The 20,161-nt window shown below is 35.1% G+C and overlaps 1 protein-coding gene across 4 annotated transcripts in view; it reads right to left on the minus strand.

Annotated features, from left to right (window-relative positions):
* The window catches only part of NBEA (neurobeachin), a 627,914-nt gene that overhangs the window by 461,533 nt on the left and 146,220 nt on the right, over nucleotides 1-20,161 (minus strand). For all 4 annotated transcript variants that reach the window (XM_027116524.1, XM_027116522.1, XM_027116523.1 and 1 more), the window contains exons 14-17: nucleotides 8,357-8,436; nucleotides 7,589-7,651; nucleotides 7,395-7,492; nucleotides 3,662-3,754 (exon numbers count right to left, since the gene is read on the minus strand). In XM_027116524.1, the coding sequence (XP_026972325.1) occupies nucleotides 3,662-3,754; nucleotides 7,395-7,492; nucleotides 7,589-7,651; nucleotides 8,357-8,436 (334 nt within the window). The remainder of the gene's footprint in view (nucleotides 1-3,661; nucleotides 3,755-7,394; nucleotides 7,493-7,588; nucleotides 7,652-8,356; nucleotides 8,437-20,161) is intronic.

Below are 20,161 nucleotides of genomic sequence, written 5' to 3' on the forward strand. Positions count from 1 at the left end.
AAGCTATGAAAGTTATCATGTAAAATCCTTTTGATTTACTGTTTCTACATTAATTATGAAAATTATCATTTATTTTGTACATTCATATTTTTGCCCTTTCTTGAGTTGCTTAATGGTGATGTATCCATTTCTATCATGATTTTTAAAAATCAGATTTTTAAATGATTGTCTTCTAAATCATTAATTCCTACTTTCCTATTTATTATTTCCATTTATTGTTATTCTTTAACTTTTACATTTTAATTCTTTTTTTCTCTATTTCTTTTCTATTGGTCTACAGCTATGATAATCCTCTAAGCACTTCTTTAGCTGTCTCCCACAGGTTTTCTGAAGTTGTTTTCTAAAAATTCTGCAAGTTTAGTGCCCATTTCTCTTTGACACAAAAATCGTTTAATAAATTTTAAATGTCTAGGTACAAGAAACTTTGGTTTCTGATTTTGTTCCTATTTTCTAATTTTACTGCATGTTAACAAGAGAATCTTGCCTGTTTTGTCTCTATGTTTTGGAATTTTTCTTTGATGCCTACTACACCGTGTCAAATTTTCATGCATGTTCCATGAGCACTTGAAGTTATATTCTTTATCAATATGGTACCAACTTCAAGCTACATTAATCAGATTTACCTTATTATTTAGATTACTCTTTTGCCTTTTTATGGACCAGGGTGAATTAAAATTTGTTTTAATGTTTTAAATTATTAGTGATTATTTCTCCTGTAATTTCTGTTTCATGAAAGTTTCAACTTTTAATGTTATAAAGTATCTTTGTTTATATTATTTACTGCTTTTTTGGCTTGAATTCTAATTTGTCCAATATTAAGATCATGATTCCTGCTTTTTTTTCATTTGTATTTATGTAGTATAGTTTTACTCATCCTTTTATTTTCAGTACTTTTACATTTATTTTATAGCAGATATGTTTGGTGTTAGATATGTCACATTTTGTTATGCTTCCTAAATTTTATGGATTTTTTTAAAACTTCCATTTCATGTATTGTTCTCAGTTTTTTAATATTTTGTCAGCATTACAGTTTTAACTGCTTATCTTTGTAACTCTAAAGGAATAAGAAGTCCTCTATGTGTTTAGGAAGTGTATTTCCCTACTCTGAGCAAGGATAAAATCAGCATATTTACTCAAATTTTCCTCTCTCTTAAGCCATCCAATTTTATTCAGTAGGCCTGCATTTCTAATTTGTCAGCTTACATGGATATCCTTTGACCCTCTGAACTTTGTCTACTTGCCTCCTTTCCCTAGTCCTTTCTCGATTCATTATAATGGTAGCATTTCTACCTTATTAGGGCATACAAAAAGGGAATTCCAGTCTGTTACTCTAATTCAAACATTTGTCTTAGTCTTAGTTTTACTGTTAAATTAATTCAGTGTTCACCAGTAGTACTTGGCTGTAGTCTGTCCAGTCAATCCTAATTGGCTGAACTTAATCCCCCAGCAATTTTCTCAACAATTATTCTGAAAAACAGTTCCTTATATGGTTAAAAATTGTTTGGCGCCACCCTTTTTATTTAAAGGATACTTTGGCTTCTATTTCCTTCACTTGAGTATCTACATTTTCTATATTGAAAGTTGTCATAGAGAAGTCTAAGGCCAGACAATTTTTTTCCTTTAATTTGTGCACTGCTGAAAAAAGAACTTTTTTTTTACTTATATTTAAATCCAATAGTATACTTTCATACTGACCATTTCAGGAAAATTTTTCCTGGTACACAAGTATGCCCTTTTAATACTGATGGCAAAATCTATATTAGGACCTCAATGAATTATAGCTTTAAATATTTGTTTAGTTACATTGTCTGCTTTTCTTATTTGGAAACTCCATTTATGCCATTTTTGGAATTTCTGTGCCTTCTGTATCAATCATTTTCTCTTTAATCCTTCTGAACACTCATATATTCATCCACACACATTATTTGCTTTGTTTTCATTTTTATCTTCTGTGTATCTTACTATGTTATCCACAGAGTTTCTCTTCCTTGAGTGTCTTCCAATTCCATTTTTGTGTGATAGTTTTTTCCACCAATTTTTTCCAAAATTTTCTTTTCTTGCTTCAACATTTCAGTGATATTCTACCAGTTCTTTCAACTTCTTGAAATTCTGTTTAGTAGCTGCCCTTTCTCAGAAGCAATTCATTTATTTCTTACTTTTTTAACTTATGGTAAAGTTTTTAATCAAACTTATTGTGTACTCCATAGCAGTATTTTCCAGTGACTGTTCTTCATGTACTGGTTAGTTTTGTTTATCTTTTCCACATTTCTATATTTTAAAATGTGTTTTCTTAAAAATTTTTAAGAAGTTGCATATAGGGTTAGAATCCTTTATTAATTATTCCCAGTCAATTTCCTTTACTTAACCAAAGTTAAATGAGTGATCATTATCTCTTCTTGTTAATGGTGCATATGCTCTCACTCGCAGTATTCTATCACCTAGTACACTTATAGTTCCTCAGATGCACATTACTCTTTTCTACAATCCTGGTTTTGTTGAACTTCTCTCCCTCCCTCCCTCTCTCTCTCTCTCTCTCTCCTTCTCCCTCTCTCTCTCTCTCTCTCTCTCTCTCTCTCTATATATATATATATATATACACATATATATATATATATGTATAATATTTCTGTTCTCTCTTATTTAACCACTGATTTGGTACCAAAATGAAAATAATATCTACTCTTCTAGACTATTTAGCATGTTAGAGGTGTTTTACCTGAATGTTGTGCAGTTTTCATCAGTGTTACCGATAAACTCTTAGTAAATCAAAATACAAAAAAAATTAGCAAAAAAAAAAAAAAAAAAATTAGCAATTCTAAAGTTCTGAGAGGAACCCCACCTATCATTACTAAACGGCAGTACTACTTTCCTGGGCTCATTTGTATAGAAAATGGATTTATACAAGACTATTCATGCACAGGACAACACAGTATGGAAAACATTCGTTATATTAGCAGGTGATTTTTAAAAGCATCTAAATTCTGGACTTTGGGTGAAAAAAGAGATATTATAGGATCTTCAAATCACAATAAGCCTCAACGTTAGAAAAGAATACAGATAGACATTAAATACTGACTTAGCATGTGAGCAAAAGAGTAGGTCTCAGGAAGACCTCAATTTCCCTGTGTCAAGCAAGTTTTCTTTGAAATCATATCCCTATGTGTTTTATTTTATTTGATGAAATATTTTATTATATCCTTAAAAGAACAATATTTTCTTTCCAGTAGGCCAACAGGAATAAACCATATTACTTAAATGTGATTTTGTTCTATAAACTACTATTAAAAACCATTCTTTCTGGGGCTTCCCTGGTGGCGCAGTGGTTGAGAGTCCGCCTGCCAATGCAGGGGACACGGACACGTGCCCCGGTCCGGGAAGATCCCACATGCCGCAGAGCGGCTGGGCCCGTGAGCCATGGCCGCTGAGCCTGCGCGTCTGGAGCTTGTGCTCCGCAACGGGAAAGGCCACAACAGTGAGAGGCCCACGTACAGCAAAAGAAAAAAAAAACATTCTTTCATAAATTATTTTTACAACTTTTACCACAAGAAGTTATTATTTTCCATTATAAGATCATTCCAGTCAAATTCATGTGTTACAAACCTAGTAGAAATACAGTTTCAGTAGATATTTCTACAATTCATTGTGAAAAACATCAACTTACTTGTGACCTAAATGCTTCAGAAAGTATCCCAGAACCTTCAGAGCTTGAACCCAAATACTTTCACTTTTAGAGGCCAATAATTTGTAGATTACCCTAAAATATATAGAAATAAATGATATTTTGATCACTTATGAATATTAAAAATATAAGCACTGTATACTTTACAAATAAACTATAAATATATAAAACATAAAAGACCTCTCAGGTTTTTAAATTCTTTGAAAAAGTTGGAAATAAGCACATTAATTTTCTTTAAACTTGTACATCAAATACATCCTCAAAAGGACAGTGTGATTGGTCGTTCATAAGTATTTCCTCCCAGCACACTAAACAACACTTTCAATTTTAAGATCCATGCTTAGTTAAGCCACATTTACTCTTCTATTTGAGTTTCCCCTGACATTCGTACTTAATGACCTTTTTTCTTGGTTATGGCTAAACGGACCATGGGTACCTACCTGCCGAAATATTTTTCTTTTCTGAGAATTTGGAATGAGTTCTGAGAAACAATATCTACTCTTTGTTGGGCTCTTGAATTAGGAAATGATTTAAAAGAGAAACTATAGGACAGCCTTGTTTTGTTCACAAAGGTGAGTCTATATACAGAAGGAATAAAGCAGCTATACAGGAAGTCGCAGAAGAAGCAAACTTGTTTCTTCATAGATTTCCAATTCTTGGTTCCTACCCTAATGTGTTTCTACAATAAACTAACACATGACCTAACTTACACAGTCACTTCAAATCCTATATAACAGCAGGGATATATTCATTATAATACTTATATGTACTTCAAAATTTTTATCTCATTTTTTTCAAAAAATAAAAACAAATATTTTTTTCTATAAGGTAGAAGGGGGCAATAATAACTGCATTCTTTTGCAACTAATTCTACAATTTCAGAAGGTTCTCTGAGGGTGGCTGTGGTGACTCTATAAAATTAGGGTGTGCTTTATTCTATTAAATATCTTTGTAAAACTTAAAATGCCATTTTATATTTTGAAGTGAAGTAATATAGTCTCAACACAAAAACAGGTAAGAGAAGATGCAGTATGATTTTCCTTTCATTTCAGTGACATTAACAGAGGGGAACAAATAACTGAAAGTTAATGACATCTATTTTATTTAAAGTAACTTAGACTTTAAAAAATAATACATTGTTGATAATACTTTTTAAAAATTATACTACTGAAGAATACATTATGAGAAGAAGTAAACTCTACAGTGATTATTTCCTTCAGAAGATAGTTTTTTGCAAAACCCTCAAGTTCTTAAATGAATATAAATTTACATTGAAATATATTTTCAGAACTTTTAAGGACCAACAACAGTAATGAAAAAAAGACAAATATGACAATAGAAAAATTATACATGTCAAAGAAATATTCAGGAAATCATAACAAAGAACATTCAACAGCAAAAATAATCTTGAAAACCAAAGCAAAACTGCACAGCATAAAAATATGACTATACTCAGATATGTAATCAGAAACTCCCACAGAATTCCTATTCTCTAGGAATAACTGAGTTAAAGGAGTAAAAAGGTATAAGATCCACCTTAGATCAACAGAAATTATGATTTAATATTTGAAATATGAAATCATCTAAGGCCATCAGACATCTGTGCTACATAGGATTTTTTTCATAACCAGACACGTATTTCTTACAAAAACCAAGATAAAGTATGAACAGGAAATTTACTGACAAATCAATTAATGACTGTTTACTCACAATATAATAATACAGGTGAATCCTAATTCATTTGCCCCAGCTTACTATATTCAGCCAGAAAATGATCTAAACTATGTGAAAAAAGAAATTATTCTTTTCTCTAAAGATTTTCAGATATAAAAATATTACATTTTTTTATGTTCAGGTCAGTATCACCACAAGGTCTTCCTTAAGTCCAGTTAAAATATTATCAGAATTAAATTAAGTTCATTCTTTGTGTTCATTTCTTAGCATGCTTGAATTATAATTAATCAAAAATTTCCCCATACATAACTGTCATCCTTTAGTACCTATTTTCTAGGATACAGAATTTAAAATTTTGTATCTAATAAGCCTATTTTTTCCATATTCTAAACCAGAGCCTACATCCTCTACATTCTTTTTAAGTGGAAAAACTAAAGTAGCACATTTTCCATGTTTGTGATTGTTTTGAACACACTGGTAACAATGTGACATGTTCAGCTGGTGTCAACCATGAGCAACAAGGCCTTTGTACTTATTGTGCTCAATCAATCTTTTCATGTTATACAGTTAAGATACTATTTCAGTCCTCTAAAGAGCTTACCAAATAGCACTCTCTCGTAAGATAATTATTTCCAGTGTGTCAAAGGAAAGCAGGATTCTATTTTTGCATTTCACCATATTAACCAATCGAAGGTTGGTATCATTCATAAGGGTAATGAGTATATTTTTAATTGATTTCTTAATTAATCAGTTAATATAATAAAAGAAGCAGGTACTAGGATCTAAGTTCAAGGATACTAAGTGTTCAATCTAAATATAATTTAAGGAGAATGAGTGTAATTGTTTGTATTATATTATTAGGTTGAGCCATATGAAATTGCCTTTATTTGGTAAAGTCACCTAAGTTTCAGCAATTTCATACAGTTCAACCTCACAATAAAATATATTTGTAGTTGTTAATAATTAAATGTACAACCTTCTTATTTAAATAGATTAGCAACCCAATGGGTTGTAAACTCAAAGGTAGGAGTGGTGTCACAAGTTAGATATCCACATAGAAATAAAGCGATTGCTTCTCTGATTTGAAAAGGAAGTCCTTCAAGACTAGAAAGTTGTTATTTGCTGATATAAATGGCCAAGTAAAAGAAGCACTAATAAAGTCCCTTGACATTTACTAATATATTATTTCCAAACTCTTTTTATAACCTGTGGAAGTTCACTGAGGTACACATGGCATAACCTAGATTTCTTATTTATTCAAATAACTCAGACTCCAGAAAAATAATAAGGGAGACTCCTTAAGGGGCTAGGTTTTAGGTTTAAGTTAATAAGAATACTAACCAAGAAACTATGTTTTACTTATCTACATAATTACTTTACAATCACCATAAGTAAAGTTAGTTTTCAAATTTGGCTTCTTGTTCCAAAATATTTCATCTCCATCATTCCCATCATACTGCCACTGTCCTAGCTTGTCATCTCTAACACTGATGAATAAAATAATCTCTCTACTGATCTTGCTACATCAGTTTTATCTATCTCCAACTCATTTTCCACACTGCTGATTGTAAATCTAGCAAAACAGAAATCTGAGCAAATCAGTTGTGTATTCAAAATTCTTTAGTTTTCATCACCAATAAAATAAAATCTGAACTTCTTACCATTATACGGATCTTTCAAACCTGGCCACTATCTAGCTCTTGAGCCTAAACTCATAGACTTTTCTTGAACTCTCTTTTGTCGAAATATACCATGCTCTCTCATCTTCTTGCCAAAATATTTGCTCTTCCCACTACTTAAAATGTCTTTACTACAGCAACAGCAATATAATTACTCTTCTTGAGACCCGAGACCCATTTTCTATACACTTCATCAGTTCCCTTGAGAATTAGAAGATTAATAACAGATTTCTCCATCTATTCCCTTCCTATGTGTAAGATTTTGCTATATACACTCAAAAGTTAACTCAACAGGGATTATTCTGGGAAGCACAACTGTACTCAATTAAAGCCTACTAATAGTACTAATATTATAAACATACCTTATTCCATTTCTTTGATCAAACGCTGGTATCATTGAGGCTGGGTGTTCTGACATTAAAGCCACTAGTAACTGTAACACATCATGAATATTTTCATCCTGCATAATAAGGATCAGCAATATTTATTTAGTTATAAATGTTTTCTAATGCATTGAATAAAATTATTAAAATAGAAGACCCAGACCATGTCCTACCTCATGCATTGTAAGCAGGTAATTTAATATACTCTGAAGTTCATCTTCCTTGACCCCTCGATCCTAATTTTTTAAAAAATTAATTAATTTAAATCTAAAATTAAAACTTTAATTAAAGACAGCCATCAAAATGATCACTTTAAAATAAAATATGGACAACTTAAAAGCAGTGATGCTTTAATTAAAATATCTAGATACTTCATAATTCATAGACTATATTATTTCAAGGTAAATACGTACATATTTAGAAAATTGTACCTATTCTTCTAAAGTTGCTAATGTTTGACTGACTTTACTATAAAAATTATTATATTTTGATCGTCTAAATATATTAATATTACTATTTTCTAAACATGTATTCTTTTCTAAAAATAATGCAAATTACCATAAAACTACAATATTAATTGCTGTGCATTTTACCTTTATTTTCTATTTATCTTAATCTTTTAAAAATCCTAATGTGATAAAAATATATAAGTCTTCTCAAACAGGAACACAGATCATTTTCTAAGATGAAATCTTCATGCTCTATTTTTATGCATATATGTTCCTTGTCTATTTCTGCTACACCCCTTAGGATAGAGGACCTCAAAGAGTATTAGCACAAAGTGAAGTTCAACAAAAGTTAATACTAAGATTTACAGAATATTGAAAGCAATTCATGAATTAAAGGTTGTAAAACTAATTTTACAATAATGATTTAAACTCTGCCAAAACATTCTTTTCATGTAATATACTGCAACTTTGAATTACATAAAACTGTTTTACCTTTAATATAAGCTGTTTCAGGAAAAGTAACATAAATGCCCGTAGTGATACAATTTCTTTTTGTGATGGCCGGGGACCATCTAGAATAAAACAGAAAATAAAAAGAAACAACAAACAATAAAACCCCTCATTATTATTACTTAATAATAAGCTTAATGCAATTATGTTGTGATATTATGGAATACTTTAAGTTATAGTCATTATAATTATCATATTTCTTAGTATTAATTCTGTACAATTTCAATAATAGAGAATACAAATATTATTTTCAGATTTTTGGCAATTTCAAATTTTTTACTAAATGTCAGATTTGCGGGAAAGAATTACTTTTTAAAAATTATATTACTATTCATTGATAAATAAATAATATCAAGTCTTTACATGGATACATTTCCCTACTTTTATTAACTTAATAGGTTCCCTTTTCCCCCTCAAATCCAAGTTTTCCCAATATTTCTTCCACCTTCTTCTTACCTGTCTGTGTTTAAAATCATTCTCCATTTCATCTGCACATTATAGAACAAACCATAGAAAAGTGACACTCTACGTAATTATTTGTTTTGAAGCTTTTTTCTTCTATGACACTTATATACACAAAATACGTATTATTATGACACTCAATAAATGCTTGAGTCAATAAATGAAATAAGCATGAACAGTTACAGTGTACATATCATTTCCAATAAAACACCTAAATTTCAAAGTAAATAAGTGCAAATATTTAATTACCAATAAAAATGAGAATATGCCATGATATATATGTAATATAAAATATGCAGTAATGAAATTATACCTTTAAGAAACATAGCTAGAACCATGAAGCCCTTAAACATCAAGCCTTACTTGAAGCAACCCAGATTTATATAGCTTCTGTATAAGTTTTAATCTATAACCCTTTTATGTATTATTTATAGCATCTGCTTATTCACTCCACAAATATTTATGTGTAGATTATTACACATCAAAACAAATTAGCCCTTAAACAATCCATTTTATCTACTCTTGGGAAAGAAATCTCTTTCCCATTTCTACATTTGTTGCTCTACTCCTGCCAATAGTGTACAAAGTACTCTTTCCCTCCTTACCAAAACTTGCTATTATTTTTGTTTTTTTTAATATTTTCATTGTGAAATACAGTACACATACAGAAGATATACATTTGCAACTTAATGAATTATTATAAGATGAACACCTGTATAACAACTTCTTAGGTCACGAAACTTAACACTGACAGCAGCTTGGCAGAGAAACCTATCAACCCTTGGTGTGTAGGTAAAGAAGCTGCAAAGAGTGGAGGGTGAGGTCCTGATTTATATCATATGCAGATTTCTGATTTCTGTTGTGTAAATAAATACTCCCTCCATGACTGGTTTCAAGTTCACGCCACCAATGGTTTGACAACCATCTCATCAAATATTAATAATTGGTGGTGGCACCAGTCTGCTCCAGCATACAATAAAGCCTCACCCTACCCAGCTCTCAGCTCTGAGCCACACCCCCCTTCCTGATCACATCCCCCACACCATCTCCTTAGAGACAGCACCATTATTTCAGTAATAATTTCCTTACTTTTATTTAAAATTTGGCCACCACTTAATGAAATTGGACAAGTGTTATACTATCTTTGTGCATAAGTGTTTCTTATTGTTAGGATGAGGACAAAAGCTCTTTGTCATAGGATATTTTGTGAGGATTAAATGGATCAACATATGTAAAGGAATTAGAATAGTAACTGGTCCATTTTAATTGTAAGCACTCAGTATACTTACTACCGTCATATATTGATATTACACAATGTAAATAACGAAGGAGTAAAGCACAGTAAAAAATAAAGAGCGCAGTAAAAAATAATAAAGACTCAAGAAAAGGTATAATAAACATAAAATTGAAGATGGGGTTATCTCTACGCCTGGAAATGGGATAAATGTCTGACCAAGGATAGATATATACAGGCTTATGGTAATATTCTATTCCTTAAGCTTGGTGATACTCATACAAGGTTCATTATATTTACATATATAATACCACTTTGTGTTTGTGATATATTCAGAATAAGTCTTTGAAACACCTATAATATGAATTAACTATGCATATAAATCTGTAAGTTTGTGTTTGAGCAGACAAATAGAGGTGAAAAAATATATAAGACTGGTAATACTGGCTCCTTGGGAAAGTATTAACTTTTTAACCACAAATCTTTACATTATTTCACGGGCTACGAAGATCATGTACTACTATGAGATTTTTAATATAAATAAATGTTTTTACAGTGAATCATATATAAAAATTTCAGAGACAGGGGGACGAGGGGAAGATGGCGGAAGAGTAAGACGCGGAGATCACGTTCCTCCCCACAGATACACCAGAAATACATCTACACGTTGAAAAGCTCCTACAGAACACCTACGGAACGCTGGCAGAAGACCTCAGACCTCCCAAAGGGTAAGAAAGTCCGCACGTACCTGGGTAGGGCAAAAGAAAAAAAGAATAAACAGAGACAAAAGGATAGGGATGGGACCTGCACCAGTGGGAGGGAGCTGTGAAGCAGGAAAGGTTTCCACATACTAGGAAGCCCCTTCACGGGCGGAGACTGCGGGTGGCGGAGGGGGAAAGCTGCGGAGCCGCGGGGGAGAGCACAGCAACAGGGTGCAGAGGGCAAAGTGGACAGGTTCCCGCACAGAGGACTGGTGTCGACCGGCACTCATCAGCCCGAGAGGCTTGTCTCCTCAACGGCCGGGGCGGGCGGGGCTGCGAGCTGAGGCTCAGGCTTCGGTCGGAGCGCAGGGAGAGGACTGGGGTTGGCGGCGAGAACACAGCCTGCAAGGGGTTAGTGCACCATGGCTGGCTGGGAGGGAATCCGGGGAAAAGTCTGGACCTGCCAAAGAGGCAAGAGACTTTTTCTTCCCTCTCTGTTTCCTGGTGAACGAGGAGAGGGGATTAAGAGCGCTGCTTAAAGGAGCTTCAGAGACGGATGCGAGCTGTGGCTGAAAGTGCGGACACCCGAGACAGGGATGAGACGCTAAGGCTGCTGCTGCCGCCACCAAGAAGCCTGTGTGTGAGCTCAGATCACTATCCACACACCCCTTCCGGGGAGCCTGTGCAGCCCACCACTGCCAGGGTCCCGGGATCCAGGGACAACTTCCCCGGGAGAATGCACGGCACGCCTCAGGCTGGTGCAACGTCGCCCCGCACTCCATGCCCCTCCCTCCCCCCCCGGCCTCATTGAGCCACAGCCCACAAAGCAGCTGCTCCTTTAACCCTGTCCTATCTGAGAGAAGAACAGACGCCTTCCAGCGACCTACACGCAGAGGCGGGGCCAAATCCAAAGCTGAGCACCAGGAGCTGTGAGAACAAAGAGAAAAGGAAATCTCTCCAGCAGCCTCAGAAGCAGCGGATTAAAGCTCCACAGTCAACTTGATGTACCCTGCATCTGTGGAATACCTGAATAGACAATGAATCATCCCAAATTGAGGAGGTGGACTTTGAGAGAAAGATTTATTTTTTCCCCTTTTCCTCTTTTTGTGAGTGTGTATGTGTATGCTTCTGTGTCAGATTTTGTCTGTATAGCTTGGCTTCCACCATTTGTCCTAAGGTTCTATCCGTCCGTTTTTTTTGTTGATGTTGTTTTTTGTTTGTTTGTATTTTCTTTAAAAACAAATGTTTTTCTTAATAATTTTTTATTTTAATAACTTTTATTTTATCTTCTTTCTTTCCTTCCTTCATTCCTTCTTTCCTTCCTTCCTCCCTCCCTCCCTTCTTTCTTCCTTCCTTCCGTCCTTTCTTCCTTTCTTCCCTTCTTTCTTTCTTTCTACTTTTTCTCCCTTTTATTCTGAGCCGTATGGATGAAAGGCTCTTGGTGCTGTACCCAGGAGTCAGTGCTGTGCCTCTGAGGTGGGAGAGACAACTTAAGGACACTGGTCCACATGAGACCTCCCAGCTCCACATAATAATATCAAATGGTGAAAATCTCCCAGAGATCTCCTTCTCTACACCAGCACACAGCTTCACTCAACGACCAGCAAGCTACAGTGCTGGACAACCTATGCCAAACAACTAGCAAGACAGGAACGTAACCCCACCCATTAGCAGAGAGGCTGCCTAAAATCATAATAAGTCCACAGACACCCCAAAACACACCACCAGACGTGGACCTGCCCACCAGAAAGACAAGATCCAGCCTCATCCACCAGAACAGAGGCACTAGTCCCCTCCACCAGGAAGCCTACACAACCCACTGAACCAACTTTAGCCACTGGGGACGGACACCCAAAACAACGGGAACTACGAACCTGCAGCCTGCAAAAAGGAGACCCCACACACAGTAAGATAAGCAAAATGAAAAGACAGAAAAACACACAGCAGATGAAGGAGCAAGATAAAAACCCACCAGACCTAACAAATGAAGAGGAAATAGGCAGTCTACCTGAAAAAGAATTCAGAATAATGATAGTAAAGATGATCCAAAATCTTGGAAATAGAATAGACAAAATGCAAGAAACATTTAACAAGGACCTAGAAGAACTAAAGATGAAACAAGCAACGATGAACAACACAATAAATGAAATTAAAAATACTCTAGATGGGATCAATAGCAGAATAACTGAGGCAGAAGAACGGATAAGTGACCTGGAAGATAAAATAGTGGAAATAACTACTGCAGAGCAGAATAAAGAAAAAAGAATGAAAAGAACTAAGGACAGTCTCAGAGACCTCTGGGACAACATTAAATGCACCAACATTTGAATTATAGGGGTTCCAGAAGAAGAAGAGAAAAAGAAAGGGACTGAGGAAATATTTGAAGAGATTATAGTTGAAAACTTCCCTAATAGGGGAAAGGAAATAGTTAATCCAGTCCAGGAAGCACAGAGAGTCCCATACAGGATAAATCCAAGGAGAAATACGCCAAGACACATATTAATCAAACTATCAAAAATTAAATACAAAGAAAACATATTAAAAGCAGCAAGGGAAAAACAACAAATAACACACAAGGGAATCCCCATAAGGTTAACAGCTGATCTTTCAGCAGAAACTCTGCAAGCCAGAAGGGACTGACAAGACATATTTAAAGTGATGAAGGAGAAAAACATGCAACCAAGATTACTCTACCCAGCAAGGATCTCATTCAGATTTGATGGAGAAATTAAAACCTCTACAGACAAGCAAAAGCTGAGAGAGCTCAGCACCACCAAACCAGCTTTACAACAAATACTAAAGGAACTTCTCTAGGCAAGAAACACAAGAGAAGGAAAAGACGTACAATAACGAACCCAAAACAATTAAGAAAATGGGAATAGGTACATACATATCGATAATTACCTTAAATGTCAAGGGACTAAATGCTCCCACCAAAAGACCAGACTGGCTGAATGGATACAAAAACAAGACCCTTATATATGCTGTCTACAAGAGACCCACTTCAGACCTAGAGACACATACAGACTGAAAGTAAGGGGATGGAAAAAGATATTCCATGCAAATGGAAACCAAAAGAAAGCTGGAGTAGCAATTCTCATATCAGACAAAATAGAATTCAAAATAAAGACTATTACAAGAGACAAAGAAGGACACTACATAATGATCAAGGGATCGATCCAAGCAGATCTAACAATTGTAAATATTTATGCACCCAACATAGGAGCACCTCGATACATAAGGCAAATACTAACAGCCATAAAGGGGGAAATCAACAGTAACACATTCATAGTAGGGGACTTTAACACCCAGTTTCACCAATGGACAGATCATCCAAAATGAAAATAAATAAGGAAACACAAGCTTTAAATGATACATTAAACAAGATGGACTTAATTGATATTTATAAGACATTCCATCCAAAAACAACAGAATACACATTTTTCTCAAGTGCTCATGGAACATTCTCCAGGATAGATCATATCTTGGGTCACAAATCTAGCCTTGGTAAATTTAAGAAAATTGAAACTATATCAAGTATCTTTTCTGACCACAATGCCATGAGACTAGATATCAATTACAGAAAAGATCTGTAAAAAATACAAACACATGGAGGCTAAACAATACACTACTTAATAACGAAGTGATCACTGAAGAAATCAAAGAGGAAATAAAAAAATACCTAGGAACAAATGACAATGGAGACACAACGACCCAAAACCTATGGGATGCCGCAAAAGCAGTTCTAAGAGGGAAGTTTATAGCAATACAATCCTACCTTAAGAAGAAGGAAACATCTCGAATAAACAACCTAACCTTGCACCTAAAGCAATTAGAGAAAGAAGAATAAAAAAAATACCAAAGTTAGCAGAGGGAAAGAAATCATAAAAATCAGGTCAGAAATAAATGAAAAAGAAATGAAGGAAACAATACCATAGATCAATAAAACTAAAAGCTGGTTCTTTGAGAAGATAAATAAAATTGATAAACCATTAGCCAGACTCATCAAGAAAAAAAGCGAGAAGACTCAAATCAATAGAATTAGAAATGAAAAAGGAGAAGTAACAACTGACACTGCAGAAATACAAAGGATCATGAGAGATTACTACAAGCAACTCTAAGCCAATAAAATGCACAACCTGGAAGAAACGGACAAATTCTTAGAAATACACAAGCTGCCAAGACTGTACCAGAAAGAAATAGAAAATATGAACAGACCAATCACAAGCACTGAAATTGAAACTGTGATTAAAAATCTTCCAACAAACAAAAGCCCAGGACCAGATGGCTTCACAGGCGAATTCTATCAAACATTTAGAGAAGAGCTAACACCTATCCTTCTCAAACTCTTCCAAAATATAGCAGAGGGAGGAACACTCCCCAACTCATTCTACGAGGCCACCATCACCCTGATACCAAAACCAGACAAAGATGTCACAAAGAAAGAAAACTACAGGCCAATATCACTGATGAACATAGACGTAGAAATCCTCAACAAAATACTAGCAAACAGAATCCAACAACACATTAAAAGGATCATACACCATGATCAACTGGGGTTTATTCCAGGAATGCAAGGATTCTTCAATATACGCAAATCAATCAACGTGATACACCATATTAACAAATTGAAGCGAAAAACCATATGATCATCTCAGTAGATGCAGAGAAAGCTTTCGACAAAATTAAACACCCATTTATGATAAAAAACCCTGCAGAAAGTAGGCATAGAGGGAACTTTCCTCAACATAATAAAGGCCATATATTACAAACCCACAGCCAACATTGTCCTCCATGGTGAAAAACTGAAAGCATTTCCACTAAGATCAGAAACAAGACAAGGTTGCCCACTCTCACCACTCTTATTCAACATAGTTTTGGAAGTTTTAGCCACAGCAATCAGAGAAGAAAAGGAAATAAAAGGAATCCATATCAGAAAAGAAGAAGTAAAGCTGTCACTCTTTGCAGATGACATGATACTACACGTAGAGAATCCTAAAGATGCTACCAGAAAACTACTAGAGCTAATCAATGAATTTGGTAAAGTAGCAGGATACAAAATTAATGCACAGAAGTGTCTGGCATTCCTATACACTAGTGATGAAAAATCTGAAAGTAAAATCAGGAAAACACTCCCATTTACCATTGCAACAAAAAGAATAAAATATCTAGGAATAAACCTACCTAAGGAGACAAAAGACCTGTATGCAGAAAATTATAAGACACTGATGAAAGAAATTAAAGATGATACAAATAGATGGAGAGATATACCATGTTCTTGGATTGGAAGAATCAACATTGTGAAAATGACTCTACTACCCAAAGCAATCTACAGATTCAATGCAATCCCTATCAAACTACCACTAGCATTTTTCACAGAACTAGAACAAAAACTTTCACAGTTTGTATGGAAACACAAAAGACCCCGAATAGCCAAAGCAATCTTGAGAACAAAAAATGGAGCTGGAGGAATCAGGCTTCCTGACTTCAGACTATACTACAAAGCTACAGTAATCAAGACAGTATGGTACTGGCACAAAAACAGAAATATAGATCAATGGAACAGGATAGAAAGCCCAGAGATAAACCCACACACATATGGTCACCTTATCTTTCATAAAGGAGGCAGGAATGTACAGTGGAGAAAGGACAGCCTCTTCAATAAGTGGTGCTAGGAAAACTGGACAGCTACATGTAAAAGTATGAGATTAGATCACTCCCTAACACCATACACAAAAATAAGCTCAAAATGGATTAAAGACCTAAATGTAAGGCCAGAAACTATCAAACTCTTAGAGGAAAACATAGGCAGAAGACTCTATGACATAAATCACAGCAAGATCCTTTCTGACCCACCTCCTAGAGAAATGGAAATAAAAATAAAAATCAACAAATGGGACCTAATGAAACTTTAAAGCTTTTGCACAGCAAAGGAAACCATGAACAAGACCAAAAGACAACCCTCAAAATAGGAGAAAATATTTGCAAATGAAGCAACTGACAAAGGATTAATCTCCAAAATTTATAAGCTCAATAACAAAAAACCAAACAACCCAATCCAAAAATGGGCAGAAGATCTAAATAGACATTTCTCCAAAGGAGCTATACAGACTGCCAACAAACACATGAAAGAATGCTCAACATCATTAATCATTAGAGAAATGCAAATCAAAACTACAATGAGATATCATCTCACACCAATTAGAATGGCCATCATCAAAAAATCTGGAAACAATAAATGCTGGAGAGGGTGTGGAGGAAAGGGAACACTCTTGCACTGCTGGTGGGAATGTGAATTGGTACAGCCACTATGGAGAACAGTATGGATGTTCCTTAAGAAACTACAAATAGAACTACCATATGACCCAGCAATCCCACTACTGTGCATATACCCTGAGAAAACCATAATTCAAAAAGAGTCATGTACTAAAATGTTCATTGCGGCTCTATTTACAATAGCCCGGAGATGGAAACAACCTAAGTGTCCATCATCGGATGAATGGATAAAGAAGATGTGGCACATATATACAATGGAATATTACTCAACCATAGAAAGAAACGAAATTGAGCTATTTGTAATGAGGTGGATGGACCTAGAGTCTGTCATACAGAGTGAAGTAAGTCAGAAAGAGAAAGACAAATACCGTATGCTAACACATATATATGGAATTTAAGAAAAAAAAATGTCATGAAGAACCTAACGGTAAGACAGGAATAAAGACACAGACCTACTAGAGAATGGAGTTAAGGATATGGGGAGGGGGAAGGGTAAGCTGTTACAAAGCGAGAGAGTGGCATGGACATATATACACTACCAAACGTAAAATAGATAGCTAGTGGGAAGCAGCCACATAGCACAGGGAGATCAGCTCGGTGCTTTGTGATCACCTAGTTGGGTGGGATAGTTAGGGTGGGAGGGAGGGAGATGCAAGAGGGAAGAGATATGGGAACATATGTATATGTATAACTGAATCACTTTGTTATAAAGCAGAAACTAACACACCATTGTAAAGCAATTATACTCCAATAAAGATGTAAAAAAAAAGAAAATTTCAGAGACAAAAGTGTGAAATCACAGTCAAAGGAAAAAGATTCTACTTCTCAAGGTTGGTGCACATATGCATAATACTTCTATGAAAAGGTAGTGTAGTACATATTATCTTTAAAATGTTCTTAAAAGAAAGCATTATTTAGGTCAAATTAGTATTGAAAAAATTGTAATATAGAAAACTATGTGTTTCAAAACCTCACATTCCACTAAATAACAAAATTAATTTCAGATAGATTGAAAAGTTAAATCAAAAAGATTAAAGAGAACAGGGGCTTCCCTGGTGGTGCAGTGGTTGGGAGTCTGCCCGCCGATGCAGGGTACACGGGTTCGTGCCCCGGCCCGCGAAGATGCCACGTGCCGCGGAGCAGCTGGGCCCGTGGGCCATGGCCGCTGAGCCTGCGCGTCCGGAGCCTGTGCTCCACAACGGGAGAGGCCACAACAGTGAGAGGCCGCGTACCGCAAAAAAAAAAAAAAAAAAAAAAAAAAAAAAGATTAAAGAGAACAAGTTAATTAAAAGATAGATTAAAAAGAATAAAGTAAACCATAAAGAAAAAGAAATGATACATCAGGGGCATGTAATGTACAACATGGTTACTGCAGATAATTCTGTATTGCATATTTGAAAGTTGCTAGGAGACTAAATTTTAAAAGTTCTTATCACAAGAAAAAAAAAACAAATTTAACGATGTACAGTGACAGATTTAATTATTGTGGTGATCATTTCTCAATGTATACAAATATCAAATCATTACATTATACACCCAAAACTAATATGTTAATTATCAAGTATACCTCAACTAAAAAATTTTTTTAAACTTTTTAAAAAAGTATAAAATTCAATGAAAATAAAAAGAAATACTCTTCCACTTTGTCACTTTTTAAAAAATTGTATATATTTGTTTTCTTCCCTCCCCTCTCCTTGAGATAGCCAGAGCCAGTGGGACCGAAGGGCACAGGGACCTGCGGAAGCAGCAGAGGCCAAGGAGACACAAGGGGCTGGAAAGGGCCAAGGAGGCAACTAAGTCTGGCAGGATTTTCAGGGTCAGGGTGAGGAGACAACAGAGGCCAGTAGTATGGTCAGTGGTAAAGAAACAATAAGGGGCAAGGAGGTGAAAAGGACCATTTTATGTCAGAACCGAAGCTGGTCAGAGCCAACTGGCAATGTCAAAGCTTAGAAGGTGATGGTGCATGGGTAAGAATGTGGGTTTCATAAAGTAGAATAAGTAAATATATTAAAAAATATTAAAGATAATGGTAGCCAGATTCCTAAATATTGAAGGAAGAAAGTTGTAAAAATAATCAATTTGAGGCTAGACTGACCCATGTGGTTTTGGATTGGGATTGAATATACTTGTGTGAACTCATGGTTATTAATACAGATAGATCAGTTTAGAGGTATGCACATACATATATATGTATTTGCATTTAAGCTTATATTTCCTAGATCTGTCCAACAAGAATGCCTAGAAGCAATGATACCCAAAGAGCAATAAACACAATAAGCACACCTATCACCCAGATCTTGGTTTCTTAAAACCATATCTACAAAACAAACCAGGGCTTCTGAGATAAGGAAAATAAAAGATGAACCAAAAATATCCTGCACCAGAAAGGAAGTACAAAAAATTTATGGACGTTTGTCATAAAGACCCAAGACTCATGTGAAGGGGCTCCTATTGGCCAAATCCGGTACAACTTGAACACCAAAATAAATAAGGATACAACTCAGGGGATAGCCTCTACACTAAATCCATGCAGCCACTGTTTTTTCTTTAAGTCTCACCGGAACAAACCACAGCCATTCACTTACGTACTGTCTGTGGCTGTTTTTGCAATACAGTGCAGAGCTGACCACTTATAGTGGAGATCTATGGCTCCCTAAGCCTAAATTTTTACTGCCTGGCCCTTCGCAGAGAAAGTGTGCCAACTGTTGATATAATACCAAATTAAACAGGAATCCATGAAATTTACACTGACACTAAGAAATGAACAAATAAATTAGTAAATGGAAGAGAAAAACAACTTCTTTGTTACCACAGAATTCAAACTAATAAATATCTCAGAAAATGCCACCATTTGGCAGCCATCACAGTAAAGATCAATTCTGACAAGAGTCAATGAACTAAAGCCAGTGGGCAAAAGTTTGTTGAAGAACAGGATGTTTATATAGTCTCAATGTATTTCTCCACCAGATACTTAAGATTACAGAGGAGAAAGTGGAATTTTACAGTAAAGAACCCTGGCGGACACCAAAAGTTAACATCACTAGTAAAATAATAAGACAACTCAACATCATGTGCCTCTTGTAATAACATTGAGACAGAATTGTTATGACTTCT

The sequence above is a fragment of the Aethalodelphis obliquidens genome, unplaced genomic scaffold (genome assembly GCF_003676395.1).
Source record: "Aethalodelphis obliquidens isolate GAN/ISIS:26980383/991018 unplaced genomic scaffold, ASM367639v1 scaffold16, whole genome shotgun sequence".
Taxonomy (NCBI): domain Eukaryota; kingdom Metazoa; phylum Chordata; class Mammalia; order Artiodactyla; family Delphinidae; genus Aethalodelphis; species Aethalodelphis obliquidens.